The sequence below is a fragment of the Manihot esculenta genome, chromosome 14, assembly GCF_001659605.2.
Source record: "Manihot esculenta cultivar AM560-2 chromosome 14, M.esculenta_v8, whole genome shotgun sequence".
In the NCBI taxonomy this organism is placed as follows: domain Eukaryota; kingdom Viridiplantae; phylum Streptophyta; class Magnoliopsida; order Malpighiales; family Euphorbiaceae; genus Manihot; species Manihot esculenta.
In genome coordinates, this window is record NC_035174.2 from 10,864,945 (window position 1) to 10,889,059 (window position 24,115).

A 24,115-nucleotide genomic window follows, 5' to 3' on the forward strand; every position below is an offset into this window, starting at 1 on the left:
TATAATTTAACATTTTTTTATATACATAAAATATGTAATTATTAATTTTAATTCTTTCATATAAGAGATATTTTAAATTTTTTATAATATTTAATTATTAAAATTAATAAATTAATTAATTAATAGACTTTTTAAAATATTAATAATATTTTAATATATTTTTAAAAATTAAAGAATTGATTAGTAAATTTTTTTATATTGTATGAACTAAATAGTAATTTATTTAAATAATAATAACAACATGTAGAATAATATGAAAGATTAATTTACTTCAAATAAAACTATTTATTAGATTTCATTTGAATCTAATACTTAAAAAAAAAACAATTAAACTTTATTTAGGTTGTAGTTTTTTATATTAAATATCTGTGTTGAAATTAAAAGTCATGGATAGCAAAGGTATGGATCTCAATGGCTATGAAGAAAATTAATTAATTAAAATAATATTTTCATTTGTATGTAATTAATTATATTTCTGTATTTTGAATCATACAGATTTGTAATGATTAATTCTTGAGTGCTTACCATGTGAAATTTGCAAGACAAAAAAGGGATATGGCCATAATTAATATTTTTTAATTGGTCAAAATCTAATGATTATTTTTTTTATTTAGAGATAATTATATATTGGAGATGAATATTGGATAATAGATACTAATATAAAATTATAAATTAAAAAAAATAATAATGTCATTTCATTTGAATTTAACACAGTACTTTATATTATAAAAAAATTATTATTTAATCTTTTGAATTTAATAAAATTTATTAGTTAATATTTTAATTTTAAAAAACTTTTTAAAGCATTGGAAAAAGTCTTGCTGATATTATATTATACTATTAAAATAAAGGCATGTGATGTGAGAGGCGTCTATCAATTTATTTTATTTTTTATAGAGAACTGTGTTGCTACTGATAATTTGAAATAGTTTAAATTTATCGTACTTTTGAAATTATCGTAGCTTTTCGATAAAATAAAAAACATTTTATCGTCTGCAAGTATAGAATAGAACCACACGTCATTTCGGTGTGACGCAAGACAAGTTAGACGGTTCTAATCAGATGGATTTGTATTTATCTAGAAAAGAAAGAGAGAGGAGTTGTGCTCACATGTGGACGCTCTCTTTTACCTACGGTGCGGCCCATATGAGTCTCCTTTCTATGATCTGTAGTCACATCACATGCTCTTTGACCGACCACGCCTCAACTGTTTTCTCTCCCTCTAATTTTTGGCGAGGGAATTTTCTCAATTGTTTTATTGCCTTAGGATTTTAGACCATTCTTTCCTTATCAAACGGGGGCAATTGACTTCTAATTTCTATTTAGAAATATTAAATTTAAAAATGAATTTTCTATTGAAAATTATCAAAAGGGGGCAATTGACTTCTTTTATTTTAAACTTGAAGGGATTAACTACTTATAACTTACATGGAATAAAAATTCATAATTTTGAAATTTCAGAGATTGCATATTTATATTTTGAGATTATAAAGATTAATTAAAAGCACTCCGAGACTTAATCTAGTGGAAAGTGCATCTTTGTAGTCTTGAGAGGTCTAAGGTTCGACTCCTCCAACCCCTATTTTAAAAAAAAAAAGATTAATTAAAAATAAGGTATTTTAATAATTTCAGTTAATAATAAATAAATAAAAATATTATATAATTAAAATTTTTTAAAAATATAAATTATACAGTTAACAGTTTGAAATTATTCGATATATTTTTAAAATTAAAAAATTAATTTCACTAAAATACAAGTATTAAGTAGTTAATAAATAAGAAATTTTTTTAAAATGACCAAAATATTCCTATATTTTTACCGTTGGAGTTGTTGAAGTTTGGAAGTGATAGTGAAAGAGCAACTCAAATCTCAAAAAGCTACATCTTATAAAGCAACAGAATTTCCACTTCAACTACATCTTCATCCTCTTCTTCATCATCATTATTTTCACTCAGTCAACTAATTTATGATAATTGAAAGTAATAAAAAGTCAAATTTATCTTTAAATTATATAGTAAAATTAAAAATATTAAATTATATTTAATTTTAAATGAACTTTAATGATAGTATAATAATAAATTTAAATAAAAAAAAATTAATATTTCTAATTTTACTATATAATTTAAAATTAAATTTGATTTTTTACCGATTAAAAATCAATGAGGAGGATTAGTAAGTGATCCTTAGGTTTTTCCATCATATTGTTATATTTAAATATTTACATTTTATATTGTATTGATGTTTATTTTTAAATCTTTTACATAAAATTATCACTAAATTTTATTAATGTTTTGAAAATAGATTTCCAAAATAAAAAAGAAAAATCATGATTACAATTTAAATTTTTTAATTTTTCTATTATTTTTTAACATGCATGGGAGGGTTTAAACTAATTAATTTTACGTTTTCATATATTGAAATTTGTATTAAAAAGAAAGCAAGAAAGAAAAAAAAAGCCTATTCCCCAAAAAGACTTCAGTAATAACAACAAACGTCGCTTTCCTTTGAAGTCGTCAATGTATCCCGTCCCCACAAATTCAGTCAACTTTTTTCTTAATTTTATTAAAAAATTAACTATTTCATTTTTATAATATAAAAAAATTATTAATTAATTTTGTATTTTAAAAAAATATATTAAATAAGGTCATTGTTTCAAATTAATTTATAAGATCATATGGGAAATTAGAGGAAAAGGAAATAACCAAAGAAAATAATAAGAAATTTCACTTAAAAGAGAAGAAAATAAATAAGGAAAGGAAAATAATATTTACTTTTTAAAATTATTTTCTTTTCAATCTAGAAATAAAGTAAAAAAATTATGTATATTTTGATTTAAAATTTACATATATATCTCAACATAAACAACAAAAGAATTAAAAAATAAAAAAATGATAAATTTATAAACATGTAATCATTTTCTTTCCACCTCTGTCTTTTCTCAAATAAAGGAAAATAAAAATATATATTTTTTATTTTTCACTTATAGAAAAGTAAAAAAACAATAAAAGGAAAATTAAGTTACAATTTTATAAATTAATAGGTTAAAATGGACAATTTAAAAAAAAGGGTTCCGTCTAACAATTGCATTTTTAGTATATAAAATAATTGGACTGATTGAAATGGTCCAAGAAATACTAACGGTTGAATTTGCAAAGAATAACAAAATGAAAATGAGTAAGAAATTGAAGGAAAAAAAATAATAATAAAAAACAAGATTTAGGAAATTTCGAAGCACTTGACTTGGAAGCCATGGACGGTGCAAAAAAGCACTTTCTGCACTTAATAAGGCTTTTTCTCTCTCTAGCTTTAAGGGGAGATTCTTTCTTTCTTTCTAAAGCTTATTCCACTTGTCTCTTCCAATCAACATATACTAGAGACATATTGTTTAACTAGGAGATATTTACCATTGTAATTAGAGAGAAAAATCATTTTTCCTAAATATATTAAAAACTAATTTAAAATTAAATTTGATAAGTTTCAGTTGCAAGAATACCAAATAACAAGACTTTTTTAAAATTGGCATTTCCAACCACGTTAATTTTTTTTCAAAAGCACTTTTTGACTCTAAACCACAATGCCAAATAGGCTAAAATTTAGTTTGATGAGTGAAAAAGTTACGTCGCTCAACAACTGCTCCAACTCAATATTAATGGAAGACGTGTATTACACGTAAACTGAATAATCTTGTAACTTCTAATACATGATATGTGGGTGATACAGCCTTTGTATCCCCTATAAATTATGCACTTCTAAGACTAAAATGGAAAATAAAGCAAGACAAAGCTAGTATTGCACTAATCTTTTTTTTTTTTCGGCTTATTGTTTAGGGCGCATCAGAAACCTTCATTCCGGCGATCGTAAACAGCCCCCAGGAAGAAGAAACCTAAACTTATCAGCATTCTGTATCAGATATGCAGGAAGATGAACAGCAGAAGCTGAATGAGGTATTGAACCCATCTTCTTAATCAACTCCTGAAAAGTGTACTCCTCTGGAAGCATATCAAACAGATCATCTCCACTGCAAATGAGTTTCTGAATCCTAGAGTAATTTAGATAATCTTTTCTCCTCACTCTATCTGCATGACTATAAGCAGTCATCTTGAACACAATTTCCTGAAGTCGTCGAAAACAAAAGCTACAATGCCATCCAGCATCAGAAAATATAAGGTCGGTTTGACGTGAATGCCGGTATCGGGTCCAAGGGCCATAAGTATGGATCGTGGCACGCCAGCTACTGTAGTCTACTGGGAATTCAAATGAGTACATGTAATGCTTCAACTCTAGATGCAAGACTGGTGGTATTCCATCGCACCATTGTAGCAGTTTCACAGTGTGAGGGCTTGGAATTTCATCAGTGTCTGACATAATAAGTAAGTCACCATTTGATATCCCTGCTTGAAGAAGCAAACTATTCATAGCTGCCCGCTGCTCTGACTCGAGTACAAAAGGATCTTCATGTGACCTGCGGCCAGCAGTACGACCTGAAAATACACCATGGATGATCTTGTCCTTAGCAAAGGCAAATTGCTCCTGGTTTGAGGCAAAGATGAGTGGTTTAGGAATGCCTGTGAAAGTGGTATTGGACTCCAGGAGCACAAATTTAGTGATGTAGGGATGAAGCTCACGCCATCTGATCTCAAGAATGTCTAGTTCATTGCTGAAGATGATGCCATCAAAGACACGACGAGGTTCAGTGAGTAGGGACCAGCCATGAAGACTGCAAAGACGTTCCATTGAGACATTCTCCGCATAAAAGTGAGGTAGGCGCTTGAAAGGAGGAGGGCGATTATCCCAAAGTGGACGAAAAAAATAGGATAGTTTCTGGGCATATGTGAAGATTCCAATAACACAAATTGGCACAATAACCAGAAGTATAATAAAAAGAAGCCTCCAAGGTGCTGTTTTGGAGCTTAAGCGGAGAGGTCGAGGGGCCATGCTTTGAAGTGGAAGGATCCTGAGGTAGAATTACTGACATATTAGTCCCAATACAATTACCCTGAGAATCATGGCTATACTCGTAGTAATCACCTGCACAACATTCAGGAGTTAAAAACGACTAGAATAACAGTAACATGTAGTTCAATAAATTGTTTAATAAGAATGATTATAAATTTTTTTGTTTTTTATGAAAAACATAAAAGTTGAATACAAGAGCTTCAGAATACAGTGCTAAGTAAATCCTATCGATGAATCAAACAAAATATAAGTTCAAATGGATCAAAAGTTAAGAGAGAAAAATTTTCAAACTCCATAGTTCCAAAGTTCAGAAGGAACGAGACAGTTGAATGACAAGCCAGGCCAGGAATGGTGCACTACCATGGTAACTGCCTAGCTAAACAAAATCACAAACTAAAATTTAAGGCAAGCACAGAAGCACAACATAAATTCCTGGTTGAGACCAAAATGATGTGTTGAATTGCCAAGTTGTGTAGAAATTAGAAACATAGGATAAACAAAACACACATGAGGATCCTTCTTCAACATGGATGGGCATAACTCATATCAAATTTTCAATTAAAATAATCCACAAAAATAATTCACCCCTTGGATATCAAACAAAAGGTCTCACATGTATGGCACTGAGAAAAACAAACACCACAGCATTGGAAATTCTTTGATTTTTACAGAGCAGTGCTTAGGAAAACAAATACAAAGCCAAAGAAATGGTCCACAAAATAAAATCAGAAGGCATGGAAGAAACACATGGCTGATGCAAGGACTAACAAGTGAGCAAATAACAACAAAGTGGAAGGAAGTGCTGAAACTTCTGAGAGTTCAGAAAACAAATGGCTCATCATTAGACAATTTCAAGCACACCCACTTTCTCATATGATAGAAATCAATCACATATCTCTGTGATAGCAAGAAGGAGATTATCACTGAGTCAATTCAAATTATAAATACTTCACATTCATGCAAGTGCTTTTCCACAATTAATTTGGTGCTTAAGTAGACACTATTATACACATCTCAAAGTCAACGTCACTTCCAACTGAAGAAAAAACACATAGATTAAACTATTAAATCTATAAGGATAGCTTATACACCACACGTAAAATGAGAATGTGAAATACTGCATTCCATGCTAGAGTGGAATATCCACAGAGCATTTTGGTGATAAAACCATCACAATTGACTATGCAAGGGGCAACTTTCTTGGTTTTTCAAGCATTAGGCTAAGCAACCAAGCAGCTGCTAAGTATACATGATATGCATGACACATGTGCATTGTCATAATGTCATTAATGCTATTAATGCTAAAATCAATCAGTAGTCAATATGCACCCTTAAGTAACTTATGTGAATTATCCTATCAAAGACAACATGCAATGAACTCAGCTACTAAAAACAAATGTATAAATCAGGAACAGGGAATTTGTTACTGAAATAAACCTGGTCACAAAAGAACAGCTCAAAGCTGGTGGCAAAAGAAGGTTATTCTTGTAATAGATAATCTATGTACAGAAATCTGAGAGGAGAGCTGATTGTGTCACCAACTGCTGATAGACCCATGGATTCGTTCCTGTTCTCCCAGCTATTCCTTTGGAAGTGTAAATATATAGCAGAAATTTACACATGAAGTGTTAACAGCTATCCAGGTCAAACAACCTGAATCTAATTTAATTTATGACTACTAAATAAAACTATTTCTCTTCTCATAATCCAGGGAATGATCCAAGGAATAGAAAATAATTCCTGATAAGAAAGAGAATCTTATTAGACCACTCACAAAGATAGTAGAAGAAAGTAAAACTGGGGACACGCTTGAAATGGGTGGCAATAAATGTAAGGCAAGAAATAAACTACTGATAAAAATATTTGTTGAATAAATAAACATTTTCAAATAAAAAAGCCTATTTCATAATGGATCCTAGTGTCTACGGTAACACAAAATTTCTTTGAATAGGTATGAAATAAAAATAATACAGAGTTGACTATACAGCTAGTACATTAATCAGCACTTCAAATAAAAAATTCATTAATTAGAGCTTCACAATGCTAACAAAGAATCAATGTTGGAATCTATTTAACGTGAAATCTATTATTCAGAATTTGAGATGACATAACCGTAGGTTGGTATACATAACAAGCAATTAGGTATGAAAGAGATTGATATCTTCCTGGGCAAAGAAACTGTTGATAGCTCAAATCTACCATTAAAAAATTCAAAGTGAGGGGAGAATAAGATGTCAATGTTTGAAGACTACAATACCCATAAGTCTACTTTTCAACAAAATGCAAAAGAAGAAAACTTTATCACTCCAATTCAATTCAAATAAATAATATTTGAATCCCATTTTCTTTCTTTTCTCATTCTACAGCTGAAATTCCGTATGCAAGTTCAATACCCAAATATTTGCCTTAAAAAGAAGAAATTAATCTAAAAAAAATCAAAATCAACAAAAACCTTAATCACAACAATGAAACCCTAACTGTTATCGAGTGAAAAAAAAAAAAAAGAGTATAATTTAGAAATCGAAATTCAATTCAAATTCGAGAAAATAAATTTTTTACGAAAAAAAATCATAGAAAGGGGAAGAAGAAACTGAATGCTTTTTAAAGGAAATAATAACGAAAATAGAAATAAAATACCTTAATGAAAGTTCGCGGATGGCGATATTACTAAAACCCCTCTTAAGAAATTCCCGCCAGCTCATGTAAAATTACAATTTAATCCCTTCCGCCATTTCCAATTCTTGAAAAAATAGTTAAAAGTTGAAGCCATTTGCCTCAGAGCCAGAGAGGTAAGTGAGAACGTTATATGGAGAGAAAAGGGTAACAAAAGAAAGACACGTAATGGGTTGACGAAGGGAAGACCAAGGAGATATTGTGTGTGTGTGTGTTGGGGGAGGGGGGGGGGGGGGGGGGAGGAATTATCTTCTATGGTCTATGGTCAAGACCACTAATAGTTAAAGCTCTAAAACAGTGAACGTTTACGTGGAGAAAGTGTTACCGGATTGGATATTAGATCTTTTGGTTTTGCTCTAGAGGAGTAACACTGGCGAGCCGATGAAATTAAGGACGTGACTATTGAAGATTAAAGTACGGCGTTTGAGAGGTAAGTCAAAGCCAAATGACCATAAACTCCAAGCGATGACTTCGAAACAGATGACTACATGGCAAGTTCTGGCGATGACTTTGATGCTGTAGGCGTCTTGCTATCAACGACTCCAGTGGTGAATCGAACTGATTCGATGCTTGAGTCGGCGATTCCAGTAGTGGATTGGTTTGGTGTCTGGGTGGATGCTAGTGCAGCAGGATTGATAGTTCGTCGGGTTAGTTGGTTTGGATTTGGGTTCGATTTTATTGGGTTAGCTTTTATTTGATTTGATTTAGTATAATTGAGCTTGGTTTGCTTGTTTTGTTTTTTTTTAATTTTTTTTGTCTTTGGTAAATTTTCCCGTGTACTTTCCGGTTTATTTTGTCCTTTTGTGTTTTGAAACTGCACTTTTTATTCCGTGATAAAAAAAAGTTAAATATTAAAATATAAATAACGGATTACAATTTATATTTTATTGGAGATAAAAATTTAAAATTTTAACTTCAATGAACATTATAGGTAAAACTTTAATTTCTTTTTTTTACATTAAAGTTTCACATTTTAAATTTATTTCAATTATAATTAATTTTTAAATTAATTTATCTAATCATATATAAAAAAATTTTATTAAAAATAACATTTATTAGATAAATAGGAATTTAGAATTTAACGGCACCGTTAACCATATAAAAAATAAAAAATAGGTGATAGTAAAATTTTGTATTTATATACAATGTACATAAAATAAATAAACACAATAATTAGAGTTAAAAAGAATCAGAGTTGATTTAGAGTCTAAAAAAATAAAAATTATAACGAGAAATCATAAATCTTTTAAAATGTTATAGAAAGATGGAGGTGGTAGAACTCTCAGACATCTCGCTCACAGCTCATGGACCTTCGAGACTCCTGCAAAAGTATCAATAGCAAACATGGCTTGACTTCATCTTCTATCAAACTTGAACAAAGAAAAAATGATATGTCTATTTTCTCCAAGACCAATAAGAAAAGAGCAAGTAGAGCTCTTATTTTCACTAGAAGTCTTAAGAATCAGAACAAGCCAGATCCAACATCATTAATGTTTTCGAGATGACCATAGCTCTTTTCTATCGAATCTGCATGTTCGACAATTTTCAATTTCTAAACCACCAAGAGTCCGTGCATGTAATAATCACACAAATCTAATAAAAGCATATTTAGAAACTAAATCTCCCTAATATCACTCCACCAATTTACAAATAAAAAATAAAAATAAAAGATATTTACAATCTACCTTGAGCAGAAAAAATAAATCTATTTTAGGAGAACTTCTGAAACTCCGAAAAAACTTTTAAGAAAAAATCTCTCTTTAAGACAAAAGTGAGAGAAAGGAATATAAAAGCTAAAACTTTAATGTTTGTAATGAATTTTATAATCGAAATTTAAAGTTATGTTAATTAATTTTAAATCGATAAAAATATCATATTTCTATTATGTATTTACTTTTTTAAATATTTATTAAAATCACATAAATAATTTCTTAACTCTCATTAAATATATATTTTAAAACATTAACTACTATTATTATAATCCCAAATTTAAAATCTAAACTTTCTATTTAGAATGAATCCTAAATTCAATCCGGTTTAAATATGAAAATTTAAAATCTATAAATGTACGTTGCTTTTTAAAAAAAAAATCTCTAAATCTACATCTTAAATGAATCCCTTAATCCATTCGTCGCATACTATGTCATTGCTTTCTTTATTTCCTTCTTGTTCTTCTTCTTGTTTCTTCTTCTGCTTTTCTTATTTGTTCATTTCTTTTCTTCTTCTTCTCTTTTATCGATATCAATTTCTTCAATTTTTTTTTCATTTTGTGTAACTAAATCCCAAAACACTTTAACATCTAAGGAAGACTATCTCTCTAGCATAGAGCGACTCTGCAATCCAAGCAAAGGCCCACTATCTCTCTTTGCTATTTCATCAACTACTTGGTGAGCTTCATATTCATATGTCCATATGACTATGAGACATATATATGAGGTTTAATTATTTCATATTTTAGTTGATATAGTATAATTCATTATCTATAGACCTATGGAATCAAAAAATTCAAATCGTTTGTATTAATTATTTTTATATTAAAAATTTTTAATTTTTAATAATAAATTTAAACTTTTTTGATTTAAAATTTTAAACATATGTGTTAATAATGTATTGAAATTTAAATTAATAATCACACAATATATTATTGCTAGAAAAAAAAAAAGAAATTGATGAGAGAGGAAAAAGAAAGGGGTTGATGAATGAATTAAGGATCTTTTCATTTTAAAGTTCCTTTATTAAATCTTTAATTTAGAATGCTATTTGAATGGAAAGATCTTTTGATTTTCTGGAAGAAATTGGTGAAAGATGAAAGAAATGGTGAAAGCTAAACCTAACTTTCTATGGAAGAACTTTCGGTCATGGTTGAGAGCTAAGGCAGATAATATATTTCCTTTTTTCCTTTCCACCCATTTTAATTCCTTTCTTAACATATGTAAGGCTATGATTGTTTTGACATCTTTAATTCGATGGATGGGATTAGTTCTATTTTTTTTTTAAAAGCAAATATATGATTATATTAATAAAATTTCAACTTTAAAATTTTAAATATTTATATTTTTACCTACTTTTCATAATTATTTAATAGTTTAATCGAATGATTTTTTATTTCTTTAATTATAAATTAACCTACTTAACTTTTACTTTTTAGTCTTTGCCGTATAAGCTAGTTTGTTAGAAAATTTTAAATATCTATGAAAAGTTGCTTACTCTACCTCCCCTTTTACTCTGTTTTCTTTATTTTAAGACACCATTTTTAATTCACTTATCTTTCGATTGAAATTATTAATTTTATAAGATTTCAATTTAAATAAATTTTTTTAAAATTTTTATTTAAAATAAAATAATTTAAAATTTATTAACTTGAAAATTTTTGTTATATATGGAAATAAAACTATAAATGATTTTATAAAAGTTAATTTATTTATTTTTTTATTGTAAAATCATTTGTGTTAAACAATGAGTTAAAATTCTTATATATTACTCATTAGCCCTTGCAATTTTAGGATATTACACATCCAAATTAACAACAAGGGTCAATTAAATATAAATTGAAGTCTTTGAGCAATTTAACAATTTAAATTGATATTACTACAAATTAAGAGAGTGAGGAATACACACAGACGAGAAGCAAGGGAACTAATACACTTCAACTGGTAAATTACATTTTAATTATGAAAAAATTATTATCTAATCCAAATAATATAAGAAATTCACTAGTTAATTTTTTAATTTAAAAAAAAAATTAATATTATATTTTACAACTAAAACTGATAAAAAATTTAATTAATAAATTTTTTAAAATATTAAAAATATTTTAATATATTTTTTAAAATTAAAAAATTAATTAATAATTTTTTTATATCACGGCTATATAATATTTTTTTAATTATTAAAATTTTATACAAAATAATAAGTAAATTTTTATATTTTAAAATTAAAAATAATTAATTTCTTCCACTGCAACCAATAAAATTAATAAAAAAGTTAATTAAAATAAATTTTTGAGAAATTAGTAGTTGATAGGAAATTGTTTCAATGTCAAATTATTATTAAATTAATAAATTTTATTTATTTATATATCAAATAAAAATAAAAATATAAATTTCCATTAATAAACGGTACAAACAGTCTGTAAATGATTATTAATTGGTTTGTCGGTAAATTTTTTTTATTTTTTTAATTAATAGTTATATTTTTCAAAAAAACGCATAACTTCAAAAAAACATCAATCAATTTTTGTTAGACGTGGAAGGTATTCGTTTAACTAGCGTCTTATCCATTGACTACATATTACACACAGGCATTAATCAAAATTCAAAGTAGCAAGCAATAGCCGGGGACCCTTCCTATCTGGGGTCCTATTAATTAAAGTTGCTACCAGTCCCATTTCATCAATCCTGCTCACTTCCACACCTGCTCCTCATCAATTTCAGGCGTTGGACTGACCAAATGAAGCTTCTACAAAATCAGAAAACTTTTATTAAATTATTATAAATTCTCCAAACCCCATAAATTAAAACCTCTGCAAATTTAGAAAATTGCACTCCAGATTGAAAATTTTCATACACTAACCTCCACGATACATCATCAGCAAGCAGCCAGTCACCATCCCTGTCTTGAAATGTCAGTTTATAGCTGGTGGAATTCTCTTGAGCTGTTCAAGAACAGGAGCAAAAATTGAAGAAAGACCCTTTTATTTAATTAACTAATTAATTATATATTAGTTTTATATACTTACAGATTCCAAACATGCCAAGCAAGGTTTGTTTAAGGTCTTGAAAAGAATCATAGAGGCTTAGGTCTATTTTCCTTCCTATGGCGTCTCCTTCCACCTTCACCTTAACGTACATGGAATTTGACGGCTTGCCATGACAATCTGGACACCCATTATCCACCGACTGATTGTTCTGGTCTCCATTTCTTTTACTCCGGGGGCTAATCTTCTTCCTCCGGAACTTAATCGGTGGCCACCCCACGATTCCATCACTATCTCCATCAACGCTGCTCAAACAAAATACAAAATATATGATATCAACCTCTCAATCTTCAAGATTGCACCAAAGAAACTAACTGATTCAGTTATGAAAAAAAAGAAAGAACGAGTGCAATATAACAGTTGAGAGAGATCGAGAGCTGCAGAATTAACTCTCAGTTGCACGTCAGAGTGCACTAGACAGAAAAAGACAAGCAGACACAGAGAGAGAGAAAAAGAAAGTACTTGTTAAAGGCAAAGTGGAAGCTCTTCTGATGATCTTTAAGGTCGTCGTCGTCATCATCATCGTTAGGCTGTTTATTCCAAAGCAAAAGAGGCAACGTTCGAGGCACGTCTGTGATCTCCTCGAAAGCATCACTAAAACTACGTTTTTGCTGCTGGTTGCTACTAAAATCATCATCATCATTATCATCATCGTCAGAACATGCTCTTTGCCATGGACCACCGAGTTGAAGGCTAGCCTGATTGATCATCAGTTGGCTCGAGCCACCCGCATCTTTGCTAGGCTCGAAAGTATAGGTATTTAGGTCCAAGCCCCTGATAGTATGGGTGGGAAGAGCGAGACCCAGTTGAAGCTCCATGATCCAACAAGAAGAAAACAAATAAAATAAACAGAAAACAACAAGAACAAGAACAAGAACAAGAAACGGGGATTTGGAAGAGCGAGGCTTTTGATGTGGAAGGAAGGGATTTAATAGAAAGAGATTAAAAAAAAGTCCGAGACAGGAGGAGGGAGAAGGGAAGCGAGGGGCGGGAGAGAGAGGAGACAGTAGCTAAGGTGTCTACATCAATGCTACAATTTTAGCCGACCCAGTTGCCCCTCCTTTGTTCCTTCTCTTTTTTCTCTCGTTGTTTTCGGTACCCGCACACTGTTCTAATTGTCACACCACGCGCACGCAACACACGTGTCTTCTGATTTCTTTTCCTTTTTAAGTACATTTTATATCATTATTTTATTTATTTAGATATTTTCTTTTGAAAATCATACACATTCACCATCCCTCTATCAGTAATAAATGTATACTGTTTCATTTGAATCGAACTTTATTTCACATACAAATAAGTTAATGACACTGATTTAGTAGAAAAACATTTGAGTTATTGTGAAATGATCACCTAAAACCGTTTGGAACAATCTTACCCACATATATTTAACTAAAATGCAAAACATTTTTAAATAAGTGTTCTTCAATTTAATAAATTTTTTAATTTAAATTTGAAATAGGATAATGATTGAAACTGCAGTTCAATTACAACATATGGGAAAAAAATGCTGAATGCTAATTTAATGATTGAATATCTGATTTATAATATAAAAGGTTAAAACTGCAAATTTGATAATTTTATAGGAAACAAAAGAATAATAAGTCACGAAAAATTATACTATACAATTATTTATATTAATTATAATAAATTTATATAAAATTCACTATAAATAATAATTATAATACAGCTTATATATATATATATATATATATAAACCTGCTTCGTTATAAAATTTCTGCACACGACTTCTCCACTTGGGCACAGACTTGGGCATTAAGTTTTGTCTTCACTTGCTGGACACGGTTGGTAAAGGGAGAGTGGAAAGCTTGAGAACTAAGTGGTCCATGGGGACCCACAAGATTCAAGACAGAGAAAATTGAATAAAAGAAGGAGGAGGTGGGGTCCATGTCACTAAATGCCATAGTAATGCTGGACACGTATGTTTCTCACTCTTCCGTAACATCCACACGTTTCGTAATCTGACTGTCAGGTCTGAGTGTAGTTTCTTTCTTTCAAAAAGTATTTTCAACTGTATTATTTTTTAAACATATTACATAATATATTAATAGATTATAATTAAGAATTAAAAAAGTAATTTAATATACTTAAATTAAAAATATTAAAAGAAGAAAATAATATTAAATTATATATTCCGTAATAATATGTTTGAAAATATATAATATATTTAACAACTTAAAAAAATTACGTCACTAGTTGTCCCGTGGACTGATTTTTTCTAAACAATTATTGACTATTTAATTTTTAAATTTTATAATTATTATATTTGAAAAATAAATTATGTAGGATTTACTTTTTGTCAACCAGATTGATATTTCCATGTATTTTGTAATTAATTTTTTTTATAAATATAAATATTTTTATTTATTAGACTAAAATTAAATTTTACATGTCTTATATAGTCTTTTTATTTTAATAAGTAGATGAAAATGTTAATAATGAGAAGATAATAACTAGATAGTAAATTATTATTTTAAATACTAATTTAATGTTAACATTTTAACAATAAATAAAAGCTCATTGTAAAAGTCAAAACTTTGAATAAGTTGTGTTTCTTCTATTATTTTATATAAAAAACTATTAAAATAAACTAAAAATAGACAGTTATTAAATTATTAAAAATATTTTTTATGTTTGATAATAAGCCAATTAAATATATTTTTTTAAAAAAATCCAATTAAATATGGATGGGTCCATGTCTTATGGGTATTATTAATGATAGACAGGCTTAGAAATCCACAATTTCCACAAAAGAACAATTGTTCCAAAAGGTGACGATACAACTTTCAACAACAAATAATATTCACAAATTGGTTCTTTTTGTGTTCATTTTAGTTATAATCCAATAAAATAATGTTGCTAAATGACTTCATCTTTGCTCAAAAGGAGAGAAACAAATCATATAAAATAAATAAACAAATCCATTTCCCCTATGGCTTGTTTGGTTGTCAATAGAAAAGCTAAAAACCAGAGTTTAAATAAAAGATGTCAAAGCCAAGTTGTCTTGTCTTCCTTAAACTCCGAAACAACAGCCTTCGCGACTACACTCCTTTTGTCACACCGACCAAACACAACCTTGAGTTGCAACTACCCCAACTTCACGTGATCCCTTTTTCCTTCTTGGCCACCCACATTCCAACAATAAGGCTTGCTTTGTCCTCCATTAATTTATTTATATAATAAAATTATATTAATTTATTCAGAATGGATAAAAATTATGTATAAAAAATATTGTTTCAGAAAATATTTTCAAAAAATAGCCTAGGATGAAAAGATAAGGAAAATTGTGGAAGTGTAATGGGTTGAGACCAAGTGTAAAATGGTCCAACCACTTAACTAATTGATTTATGAAGCATGCTAAGGAAAAAAGAAAGAGAAGACTAAGAAACATTCTAATTTGAGTTGTCGTAATTAAATTAGGGAATTGATAGTACATAGATAAGGGTGAAATTGATGTTTGAATATTAATGGTAAAGAATCATATAAACCACTCATTAGATTGAGTGGCTATTCTCTTTGTGCTATGTTCTTTTCAATGGGTCTAATAATTATAGCAAGGGGAAGCTCTACTCTATAGGCTATTCAAAGTCTTTGTCTCTCTCTCTTTTTCATTTTCAGAAATTAGGGTTCATCTTTATTCCCCAGCAGAAAATTTTGGTGGATTTCAAAATTCAGATTCTGTCTCCCCCAATCAACCTATCTCTTTGGGAAAAAAAATCAAATCAACCTAAAATATCTTACATTATGTTTGAATATTTTTGGGAGAATTTATGTGTGGATATATTAAAATAAACGTATAATATATTAATTCTAACGTACGAATAAATTTTAATATTAGAGAAAAAAAAAACAGATAGTACAAAAGATATTTTTAAAAGTCCGACTGCCGACATGCTATTTTGATATCTTAGAATAATAAACATTTAAAAAAAAAATTGCATCATTAATTCTGGATAAATTTTACCTCAGTAAAATTATTTTGAAAATTATGTGATCTTTAAATTTTAATTTTAATTAAAGCTATATAAATTTTAAATTCCATTACTTATATTCACATATATTCGAAAATATTTTATTATTCTATAAACTAAATTTCGATTTCAATCGAGTTTAAGGACACTTTTTCATATTAATTTAATTAAATTTCTTCTTTAATGGTATTCAAAATCTAATTACTGTAAAACATAATTGTTATTTGTAAAATATTTTTTATATTTTAAAATTCAAAAAATAAAATTTATATACATTACTGTAATACATAATTATTATTTATAAAATATTTTTTGATATTTAAAAATTTAAAAAATAGAATTTATAATGTATAAGTGAACTTAGCTAAAAAATATCACTTCTTTCTTTTTTTTTTTATCGTCTAGTGATATATAATCATCCTGCTATAATATTATTTGTTTGTGTTGTTCAAATCTATACATACAGATATGTCAATATACCTTTCTCTATTAGACGATAATTTAATTCTCTCGGCATTCATGTTGATAGGGCTGTAAGGTGACTGGATCTATTCTCCTACCTTCTATTACATCATTGGACTAGGCCATCTCTGGATGGATCTGCGCGTGGGCTAGTTCTGCCTTCTTTGATTTCGGACTGAAGTACACAGTACTGAATCGGTCTGCTTTAAAAGTTCTGATGAATTTTGGATTATATTTTTCTTCAAAGATTAATCTCTCTCCGGATATAAAAAATTCAGCGATCATCGTTTTTCAACCGAGTTTAATGTTATTTAACAAAATATCTAATTGGGCTATTGTTTCCATATTAAAACCTAATGTTTTAATATATTTTTATAAATAAATCTAAATACATAAGTATATGATTAATTTTTTTTGAAAATATTATCAGGTCTCTAATTTTTTTTTAAAAAATTTACTAATTTATTTTTCTTTAAAATTTTTCTAATTAAAATAACATTTTATTTAATAAAATTAAATTATTAATTTTTTATTGAAAAATTATTAATTAATTTATTTTAGTATTTGATATGAAGATTAAATAATATGAATATTTAAAATGATGAAAATAAATTAATTAAATTGAATGTTAAATATTAAAAATACTTAAAATGATTAATATTTTTTAATAGAATAATTAAATAAATTTAATTTATAAAATATATATAAAAACATTTAAATAGAATATTTTAAAATCTAGACTAATTAGCGAAAATTTTCTAAAACTTTAGAATCCTGATAATAAATTAAGATAAATCAAACGAAACACTTAAATATGTGATTACGTAAGGTCGCTTGGCTGCCAACAAAGATCTCCAACGTGCACAGGCCACTCGGCGACTGAGTTGCTGTTGCTGGACCTTTCTGGTCGGTGAGAACATTCTGGAATTAAATCGTAATGGAAAGTTGCCTGTGACCAGCGACTTTTGCCCAATCACGAATTCGCAGTTAATAAATTTTACCATTTTTTAAATTAATGTATAAATTTTTTGTATAAATTTTTTTAATGTATATTTTTTATAATATTTATAATTTTTTAAAATTTATTATTTAAAACTTAATTGAAGTATTTAAAGATTTTAAATAGAATAATTGAATATTCTTAAAAAGTTTAAAAATCTTAATTTAAAAAACATAAATGCTTTCAAACACATATCTAAAATTTTAAAACATTGATATAAATTTTATTCATTTAAAATTATTTAATAGCAAACCAAAATCCATATGAAATCATTTATTCTTCCATTCTACTCAAGCCTACTGCTGTAGGCATAATCACGGGCTTAGTACTCGCCCGGCCCGTAACACTTTAGTTAGGCTTCAACATTGATAGGGCAGTCCAGGACCGGTTCAGCCCTCTCTAATATATGTAGAAAAATTACTATTTAATCTTTATGGTATAAAAAATTTATTAATTAATCTTTTAATTTAAAAAAATATTTTAAAATATATTTAATAATTAATTTTTCTATTAATTTTAATTATTAATGATTAAAAAAATCTCATCAAATTAAGAGACTAATTAATTTATATTTTTATAAAATTTTCATATTATAAAATATAAATAGTAAAATATTTAATGTATAAAATTAATAATAGATTGATTAATAAATTTTTTTAATAAATTACATAAACTAAATAATAAATTATTCAATAATTTTTTGTAGATTAAAAACACACATCTGTTTTATTTTTGTCTATTGTATGTTATGTATAATCATTGTATTATTCATGATTTATTTTTATATTTTTTTATAATTTTTATATATAATCTTTTTTATTTTTCTATTTAATAGATTTTCTACCTCACTTTAAAATATTTTTTCTTTGTTTTACATATTTAAAGTTTTGTATATATTAAACTAACCAATTCAATTACTATTTATATAGTTAAACATGATTTCTTAGATAAATTAAATTACACATAAATTTTATATTTAGTTAAACATGCATCACTAATATAAAATATTATATAAAAATATTATAGTTTTTAATATAACAAACACAAACATGTCTTAATTTAATATTCTCATAAATTAATATACTCAATCAACTAAGCAAAAGTTCATTCATTATTTCAAAAATATTAAGAATAAAGAGTTTTTAATTATATTAACTTTTACCCACAAAAGTACAATTTTATCTAACTGAAAATATACTTCAACCTCAAAATCTTTTAGTACAATCATAAAAATTAAATTTGCTCTTAAATTAAGTATGTGAAAAATAACATTACGAGCCAAGATCTTATCAAATGTGAGTTAGAGAATAATTTTCGTTTTACTAATAGCACTTACAGTTTTAGAATTGTAAAGATACATATATTTTTCTCGTTTCCCACGATAGAGTAGGAGATAAATAAATTTATATTTGTAGAAATATGTTTAATAATACCGGATTTTATTAACCATTCTTACATATTAATCACGAGAAAAATAAGAAATAATTGTAGTAATAATATATCTCCTTCAACCAAATTTGCTTTTAGTTTTTAAAAGATTGTTATGTCTCACTTTTTTGTATGCATTGAGATGCGTAATGATTCAATTTATCATATATAAAATAATTTTTTCTTTCTTTTTAAAAGTGAAATTTTTATGTTTAAATATATAATAAGATTTTTCATTATCATACCTTTTATTTAATTTGGACGCTTTTTCTTATACTAAATTTACTCTTATAATCGATTTTTTCTTTAGTTTCTTTCCGTTTGCAATTTTAAAATTTTTTCTATTTGCATCTTCTTTGATGACGTGGGTATGAGATTTAAAAATATCAATTACTTATACTTGTATTTCGGTTGTTATTTATAATCGCTCCAAAAGTTTGATAATTTTTCTATTAACAATTCAATAATAAATTCATCTTGCTGAATAATATTTTCAACTTTCAGATTCTCAAAAAGTTTATAGTATTTATTTATTTGTATTTTGATATATTTTTCATTAGTCAGTTTTTACTTATAAGAATTACTAATGATAAAATTTTATTTTTCAACATTCTCAACGGTGTATTTAAGATTCAATGAATTTTATATTTTTTAAATTTTTTTATAAAAATAGTAATTATCAAATAAATTATTAAATAATATACTAATAATTATGTGTTTACATATCTTAATAGAGTAGATTCAAATTTCATACAATTTTAGATTAGTAGCAAAAGTTGATTCTATGCAGGCTGAAGCTACGCTATGCATGTCAAGAATTAAAATAAAAAAAATCTTTCTTATTATCTCTTAATTCTGACACGAGGAGACCTCGATTTTGAAGATGTCCACGGGAGGTTTAGCATAAGGAACAATATAATATGCAAAAGGGAGCCTACATGCGGGACCCACAATGAATGTGGAATTTAAATCCCATATTGGTTAATTAACAACGTGAAGAGAAATATATAATATTCTAGCTACGAAGTACTAACTAATTTAGGTCAAGTAAATAATGAACTTAAAAATTATTTAAATTAATTTAGATTAAATTGTTACCGTTAATATAGAAAAAGACTATCTGATCTCCACACAAAAATAATTATTAGAGATTGTTAGTATAAATAAATTTAAAAATGAAATCTCCAGCAGCTTAAATATGCAACAACTAAATATTAAATAATAACAGATTGCAACAACTAAAAAGTAGATAACAAATTTGAGAAATTTTTGCAAATCAATATTTGTTTTGAAATAATTTGAAAGAATTAAAATTTGATTGTTTGCCGGTAATATTTAAGATTTAAACGAATGAAAAATATAAATTTGACAATTCTATATTTAAACTAAAATTAATTTTATAATTTAATATTATAAGCGCGAGCCGTTTTAGAAATTTAATAGTTGGAATCTATTTAAAATTTTTTTTTTTTTAATTTATATGAAATTTTGTTTTAAAAGTAAATATAAATAAGTTTTATTAAGTACTATTAAATTTCAATAGAAATAAAATACAAGTAGAAGGTAAAACAGTCTATTTCATCTGATCTGTCAAAAAATTAGTAGGTCTAACCAATATATATGTTACGCCATTAATAGGTTCATGTTAGATTAGGTACGGTGACCAGTAAAAGTCTAGAAGAGTTTATTTATTATAAATAAATGGTGATTTTCAATGCTATTAGAGTAAAAATTATTGAAATTTGAACCATTAAAAAAAATATTTATACTAACCTCGAACCCATCAATTTGATATGTTAAAAAAATAATTTTATTTTTCGTAAGAATCGTTTATTTTAAAAGAACTGAATAAATTTTGCATAAAGAGAAACAAACAACAATTAGCCAACTTAAAAGTAACGTACGTGCTTGGCTCTTGGTTATGTGTGCATTTTATATAATTAATTGAAAAAAGGCGTCATTATATACAAATTGGATACAAAAATAAGGCACATAGAAATAAGATTATTTATATAGAGAGGCTGATTTGAGTGGACAGAAAGAGAAAGAGAAAGAGAAAGAGGAAGAGATTTAGGAGCAGCCTTAATGGATAGTATATCCATAAAAGCAAAAAACCCACTAAAACTGAAGAGGAATTAAGGACAAAGGATGGATTGTAGTCCACCAAATTTTTGTCATTTTGCAAAGGAAACACAAGGACGTATGTGCATACAGATGTTGTACAACTTTACATGTTGATAATGGCTGCCAAAAGCAACCCATTTTGTACACCACAGAATATTTACTGCACAAGTGTTTCTGCCAAATCTTTTTCATTTGGAAGTTCAAATTCATCTCACCTTAATTTACTCCCTATTTATTACTAAATTGATAATAAAGGACTTGGCAAATTCTTGCCATATAAAAATTTTTTAATTAAAATAAGTTTTGGGTTTAAATTTGTAAGATGAAGTTAGAAAATTTAAGAATATAGTTACAAAAAATGCAAAAAATTTAGGTGGTTCAATCAATAGATTTATTTGTATAAAAGAGAGAGAGAGGTTTTATTACATATACTAATTTTGAAGTAGTCAGTGGCTTCTCTTAAAACCTCATCGATTAAACTAAATAAAATTATAAATTCCCCTTATTTCGAATAAAGTGTTACGTACCAATTTAATTTAATTAATTTTTTTAATTATTTTTCTCAAAGACAAATGGACTTAGTTTTTTTTTTTTTTTTTTGAAAAATTTATTTAAATCGATTTAGTTGTCTTTCAAATTACTATACATAAATAAATGATGTATTAGAAATTTAAATTTCACAAATTTATGTAATTTAGTATATAAAATGTTAATATAATTATAATTTTAAAAATTAAAATTCATATTAAACTGGAATTAATTCAAATTAAAATAGTTACGAACTAAAATGCCTTTAAAGAGTTTAGAGAAACCCTCATTAAGTCTGTTGAAATTAGATGGACAATTTAATGACGCTGTTACTTTATTTCGTTAATTTCAAACTAAATAAAATTATAATTTATAATATTATTTCAATTATCTATTGATTAATTAGTCAATTTTAAGATTATACTGTGACAAGCTATATAAGACAATAATTTTTTTTTGAAATTAAATATAGTTTATAGTAATTTTCAACTTTAAATCCTAAATACGTAATTATAAAAAGAAGAATTTTGGAGAGCAAAAGAATCTCAATTGCTAGGCTATGGGTTGCTAATTGAAGACAAACTTTACACATATATAACTTTTGTTTTATTATATATATATACACTTTAAACTATGTCGTTTATGCTCTTTATAGAATGCATTGAAAATTAAAGTGCAACTTACTAATAATGCGAGGCAACAACAAGAAGCTTTTGGGAGAAATAATGATGCTAACATGATTGGGTTTGGCCCAAGGGACAGGAAAGGAAGGTTTAAAAGAAAATGAGGAGGAGCAAATACGCATTAATGAGATGGGGTGACATGACTTTTATGCCTAATATGAATGGTTAGATTTTGGCTTCATGCTTTGCATCAACTCTTTCTCTCTCTCTGTGTGTGTGTGTGTGTCCGCTTCCAACCAGATGTTTGATTGGTACGGCCAAAATATAATTGAAGTGAATGATAGATACTGCATTAGATATGTGCTTCCAACAAAGCTGCATGTTTTGAGATAGTGCTGTCTAATAAGTCATTTCATCATACTTGTACTCTATTTTCTAAGTGTTCACGTTTTCATGCTCCCATATTTTTATGCTACCACAACCTACCAATTCTCTGGGTTCCACTAAATTCACTAACATTTACTATCTCTAATGATATAATTCATTTCTTTTAAAAAAATTAAATAAATTCTTATAAAATTATATTAAATTTTAATTATTTTTAAAATATTTTTTTTAAATCAATGAAATTAAATTTCTATGGATTCCAAACAAAAAATTGATTATTAAATGAATGAGAGGAAAATAAATTGAATGAAAAACAAAGTTATTTTCTCCCAAAACTTTTTTTTCTCTCCAACCAAACATGGACTAAGATATTCATATGAAAATTTTCCTCCGATATATTATCAAACCCATATATTTTGTCAAAAAACAAATTAGTTCTTATTTTTTGTTCAAAAATTCTAATTAAAACATCAATGTACTTTATAAAATCAATCTTTTTTAATTATTCTATTAGATTTATATTAAATAAAATATCATGTTTTTTATTAACTAAACAATATAGATAGTTAAACGAATAAAAACTAAAGCATATAAAATTAAAATATATTTAATGTTCTTTTAAGAATAACTGAGAAAAGTTTGATTTTCAAAATTTATAAATATTTCCATTGGGTTTCAACTTTTTTTACAAAATCAGATCAAAGTATTTAACTTTGATAAATAAAAGAAAATTTATCACCTTTTTTTTCTTTTCTCTCTTTTTTTTTCATCGTTCCAATTCATCATAAATCAAACAAATTTTATGACTTTTAAGTAGTGAATACGACCAGTAGTGTAACTATAATAGGAATAAAGAAAAGACAATGAGATCCTTAAGATAGAAATTTTGCTAATTGAATAATTTTACAGATCAATCATGTATTCTAAAGAGGAAGATGATCAGATCTTTCTAAAACTTAACAATCAAAACCATTATTCAAATAAGTAGAAATGGCATAGCAAACGGTCAAACAGGTTAAAAAAAATCATAGAGCTGTTTGTTGCTGTGGTGGGTTGAGGTGAGATGAGGCTGAGTAACTGGAACGTACACGTGACTCATTGTTTGGATGGGTCCCTCTAACTCCCAAGTCCTTACTGGTCTATCCCTATCATGAATCCAACCAAGCCAAGGGGCCAAGAATAATG

At 27.0% G+C, this 24,115-nt stretch overlaps 2 protein-coding genes across 3 annotated transcripts; both read right to left on the reverse strand.

Moving 5' to 3' along the window:
- Positions 1–3,620: 3,620 nt before the first annotated feature.
- Positions 3,621–8,289, reverse strand: LOC110599928 (beta-1,4-mannosyl-glycoprotein 4-beta-N-acetylglucosaminyltransferase). Of its 2 annotated transcripts, XM_043950481.1 has the most exons (3): positions 7,595–8,289; positions 6,395–6,697; positions 3,621–5,029 (listed from the first exon to the last, which is right to left on the reverse strand). In XM_043950481.1, exon 3 carries the CDS (start codon positions 4,934–4,936, stop codon positions 3,845–3,847), a length of 1,092 nt encoding a protein of 363 aa, XP_043806416.1. In that variant the 5' UTR covers positions 4,937–5,029; positions 6,395–6,697; positions 7,595–8,289; the 3' UTR covers positions 3,621–3,844. The 2 variants fall into 2 exon arrangements, with proteins under 2 accessions (XP_043806416.1, XP_043806415.1); XM_043950480.1 differs by lacking the exon at positions 6,395–6,697 and having other exon boundaries at positions 7,595–8,288.
- Positions 8,290–11,843: 3,554 nt separating this feature from the next.
- LOC110599929 (auxin-responsive protein IAA9) lies at positions 11,844–13,424 on the reverse strand. The gene is made up of 4 exons (XM_021736556.2): positions 12,849–13,424; positions 12,369–12,631; positions 12,203–12,284; positions 11,844–12,088 (listed from the first exon to the last, which is right to left on the reverse strand). Exons 1-4 carry the CDS (start codon positions 13,202–13,204, stop codon positions 12,022–12,024), a joined length of 768 nt encoding a protein of 255 aa, XP_021592248.1. The 5' UTR covers positions 13,205–13,424; the 3' UTR covers positions 11,844–12,021.
- Between the last annotated feature and the right edge of the window lie 10,691 nt (positions 13,425–24,115).

What these genes read in the sequence shown, in the direction of transcription:
- LOC110599928 (XM_043950481.1), bottom strand. Translation starts at nt 4,936, where the DNA reads ATGGCCCCTCGACCTCTCCGCTTAAGCTCCAAAACAGCACCTTGGAGG.
- LOC110599929 (XM_021736556.2), bottom strand. Translation starts at nt 13,204, where the DNA reads ATGGAGCTTCAACTGGGTCTCGCTCTTCCCACCCATACTATCAGGGGC. An exon ending in TTCCACTTTGCCTTTAACAA is followed by an intron (nt 12,632 to 12,848) that starts GTACTTTCTTTT and finishes TTGTTTGAGCAG; the next exon opens with CGTTGATGGAGATAGTGATG. An exon ending in GCTGATGATGTATCGTGGAG is followed by an intron (nt 12,089 to 12,202) that starts GTTAGTGTATGA and finishes CTGATTTTGTAG; the next exon opens with AAGCTTCATTTGGTCAGTCC.